At 49.1% G+C, this 3,944-nt stretch overlaps 1 protein-coding gene across 1 annotated transcript in view; it reads left to right on the top strand.

Moving 5' to 3' along the window:
* The first annotated feature begins 2,573 nt into the window (after positions 1-2,573).
* Positions 2,574-3,944, top strand: part of LOC106943533 (plexin A3-like) — a 7,868-nt gene continuing 6,497 nt past the window's right edge. The window contains exons 1-2 of the mRNA XM_015026840.1: positions 2,574-3,466; positions 3,541-3,731. Of these exons, the coding sequence (XP_014882326.1) occupies positions 3,165-3,466; positions 3,541-3,731 (493 nt within the window). The 5' untranslated portion in view covers positions 2,574-3,164. The remainder of the gene's footprint in view (positions 3,467-3,540; positions 3,732-3,944) is intronic.

Raw genomic sequence — 3,944 nt, 5'->3', positions numbered from 1 at the left:
AAGTGACGCTAAAAGTTGGACAAAGTCCCACCGTCTGTGAAAGCGAAGCGCTGCTGGTTTTACATGTCGTCATATCTTATGATTTATGCAGCTATTATATAACTGACGATCAGACAGACATCTTCTCCCGCTCAGAGGAAACCACTGCGCATGTCTGGAGCTCCGCCTGCGAGTAAAGGTGGAGGCGATGGGTGACAACAGACACTAAGTCACGTTATTGCTTGGATTTTACGGCGCCACCTTAAGACCCTGAACTTCACATTTTAACGGACAAAAAGCGCAACTTGGATGTAACGAGTAACGCGACGGTTTAGTAGAAATGTAGTGAAGTAGAAAGTACAGATACTTACTGTAAAATGTAGTGGAGTAAAAGTAGAAAGTACCCATTATTAAATCTACTTAAGTAAAGTACAGATACACGATAAATGTACTTAACTACAGTAACGAAGTACTTCGTTACTTCAAACCACTGTTAGCAGCCGACGTTGAAAATTACAGGGGCTGGCTGGGCAGAGGCTGCAGGGGAACCATACAGACGTATTAATGTTAATGTGTTATCAATGTGTTATCAATGTGTTAATGTGAGAACGCATTAACGCTTCATTCTGTCTGTTTTCTGCATCTGGAGCTTCAGGTTCTCCAGTGTCTCTGTGGTTCTGAACGACCTGCTTTGGGCTTTTATGTTTCCTCACACTGGATGGTTTCCCTCCTGTTGTTTTGTCTTTTTTTAAAGATACTGAGCTAACGAGATAGCTCAGTTTATTTGGTTTGCTGGTTTTCCGCATCAGAACCAGCCCATTTGTTGTTTACAGACAGTAGAAAAAAATCCAGTTAGCTGATGTTTGCGTGTGCCTGGTTCTAGTTCTGGGCTGTATTGGACCTTAGAAGCTGGAGTCAGTTCCAGTTACGCCCTCAGCCAGAACCATGAAGGTTAACTAACCCTGACTTCACCTGCAGAAGGTCCAGGATTTCAGGAACATCAGATGCTCCTGAAATCCTGCTGACCAGAACATGGGGAACTCTGGACAGGGGATGATTTTCTGAAACCCGGTACAGTCAGAGAAACTCTCTGTGTCCTTACTGTGGCCAGCCACACACACACACACACACACACACACACACACACACACACACACACACACACACACGGACAAAGAGGCAGTGAAAGATCAGCACATTAGTTAATTGGCCTGCTGAGCTGAAGGGGAGAGGTCGACAGATGGACCGCTGGCTGTGTGTGTGTGTGTGTGTGTGTGTGTGTGTGTGTGTGTGTGTGTCACAGGGTTAATTGTTGAACATAGTTTCCTGTGTGTCTATCTGTGGGGCTGAGAGCTTTACTACTGCTCTGTTCTGGTTCTGTTCTGGTCAGAACCAGCAGGTTCTGCAGTGATCTTATATTTCTGAGCGGGTTTCAGTCGGCCATGTTGGAGACATTTTCTGGACTCACTGCTCCTTGTGGGGATCGAAGCCCCCATGAGGGGAAACGCTGTTTTTGGGTTAGTGGTTTAGGACTAAGGTGTGAATTGGGTTTTGGTTTCGGTCAGAGGTTAGGGGTTAAAGGTTAGGCTGTAGAAATGAATGGGAGTCAATGGAAAGTCCTCACAAAGATAGAGAGACAAACGTGTGTGTGAGAGGCAGATTTCCGCCTGATTGTCTAATAAAGCTGCAGGAAACCTGAGGCGGGTCCGATCTCCGACTGTCAGCTACACACCTTATCCTATCCCTAACCATTACCCACCCAACCCCAACCAAAACTCAGTTGACACCTTAGACCTAAATCTGACCCCTGACCCAAAAACAGTATTTCCCTTGTGGGGCCCAGGCTTCGGTCCCACAAGGAGCAGTGGGTCCCCACAACGTAGTGTGTCAGGAAAATGCTCCCCACAAAGTATTACACACACACACACACACACACACGAGACTCTCTGCTGGTAGATAAAACCCTCTGCAGCTTTAAAAACCCAGATTCGTCTCAGATCGTTTTACTCTCAGATCAGGATTTTGTGTTTGGGTTATCTGGATCCCGGGTGATACCGGGTCAGTTCCGGTTCTCCTCACTTTGACCCATTTCACCCCAGTGCCAGAACCATGCTGCTGATGGTTCTGGATCAGGACTCTGGTGATTTGGGTCCATCATAAGAGGAACCAAAGGATTGACTGGTTCTGTTGGGGGTTAGCAGCAGATCCAGTCCAGTCCGGATCAAGTCCGTCAGCTGTATGTGACCCAGACTGATGGAAACCCAATAGTCGGCACCGCTAGCTAACGCTAAAGCACCAGGATGATATTTAGCAGAAGCTAATGCTAGAGTGCTAAAGCAGTGACATTGTTGTAGTCATGTGACGTTCAGGAACGAATCCTCTGAGCGGGATCTGCTGCGGGCTCACGGCCAGCGGTGAGGATGAGGATGGTGCGCTGCCTTCATCCTTGGTTAATGTTTACTCTACGTACCTGAATTGTTTTTAGTGGTGCAGAAATGATTTTTTGTTGTTTCAAAGAAACTCAAGTTCATTTTCCTGTTTTTTGTTTCCATATTAAAAAAATGCTGATGATGCACAAAATCCCCGTAGAGCTACATGGGAATTTCAGATTTAAGTTTTGGTGTTATACACTTAATTTTATGAAAGTATATTTAATATACTATAAAACAAACAAACTTCTGCCCATCAAAATAAGAGTCTGAATATTGTCCAACAGTTTGAAGATTTCTCAGAAGTCGATAACAGAAACTTTACAAAACAGCTGAGCAAATTTGAACAGGGTAAGCTAAGCGTGCTAAATGTTTTCAAAGTTATCACAATGCGCTAATGCGTTAAGCTAGATGCTACCTCTGCTGTTAGCAGATTAGCATAAAGGGCTAATCGGTTTCAGCAGCGTGAACAAACTCCAGATATTTGGGGTTCTGGTAACAGGAACAGGAAGGATTTGATTCTGATTGGCCCTTCAGAAATGGTTAGCTAAACCGCTAAGCTAGATATTAGCTCTGCTAGCATTAGTGGAAGTGCATCAGGAACCAAACCTGAACCGGTTCCCGAGTCATATATGTTCTAGTTCTGGTTCTGACACGGTCTCTCTCTGTGTCTCTGCAGTCATGGATCAGTGAAGCGGATCTTCATCGGACCCGCAGCACCTCCTCCTCTTCCTCCTCTTCCTCTCTCGCTCCACCATGCTCCCCTCCTCTCTTTCCTCTTCTCTTCCTCTCCTCCTGCTCCTCTTCCTCCTCCCGTCCCTCCTCTTTCTCCCAGCCCCGCCCTCACCGCAGTCGGGCCGTGCCGAGTACCGGGCGCCCGACGCATCCTTCACCCACCTGGCGGTGCACCGACAGACGGGCGAGGTTTTCGTGGGCGCCGTGAACCGGGTGGTGAAGCTGAGCGCCGCCCTGCTAGAGCTGAAGAGTCATGTGACCGGCCCGGTGGAGGACAACGCCCGCTGCTACCCGCCCCCCAGCGTCCGCGCCTGCGCCCACAGGTCAGTCTCCGACCCGTCGCCGCCGCTGTCGCCGGCCCGCCTCGTCCTCTAACCTCTGACCTCTCTGCCCCCAGGCTGGAGAGCACGAACAACGTGAACAAGCTGCTGCTGGTGGATTATACTGGGAGCAGACTGGTGGCCTGCGGCTCCATCTGGCAGGGCGTCTGCCAGTTTCTGCGGCTCGACGACCTCTTCAAGCTGGGAGAGCCGCATCACCGCAAGGAGCATTACCTGTCCGGCGCCAAGGAGCCCGACGGCATGGCAGGTAGGGGGCCGAAGGGCGGGGAGCGGGGCGACACGCCTGGTCATCTGAAGTAGCCTGGGAAACCCGACCTCTGGATCCAAACCAGTAACCTTTCAGAATGATGCCGATATCGTTAAGTCTTCTCTTCAGATGGGTGTTTCAATCATAGACATAAGAGTAGACGCCTCATGGGCCGCTCCGGCGCAGGAAATACGGCGGCCATCTTGGAGCGGT

Source organism: Poecilia latipinna, unplaced genomic scaffold, assembly GCF_001443285.1.
Source record: "Poecilia latipinna isolate Pla-1442-1.1 unplaced genomic scaffold, P_latipinna-1.0 Scaffold5425, whole genome shotgun sequence".
Taxonomy (NCBI): domain Eukaryota; kingdom Metazoa; phylum Chordata; class Actinopteri; order Cyprinodontiformes; family Poeciliidae; genus Poecilia; species Poecilia latipinna.
The sequence above is the reverse complement of the archived record's forward strand: the minus strand, read 5'-3'. Positions and strand labels throughout refer to the sequence as shown.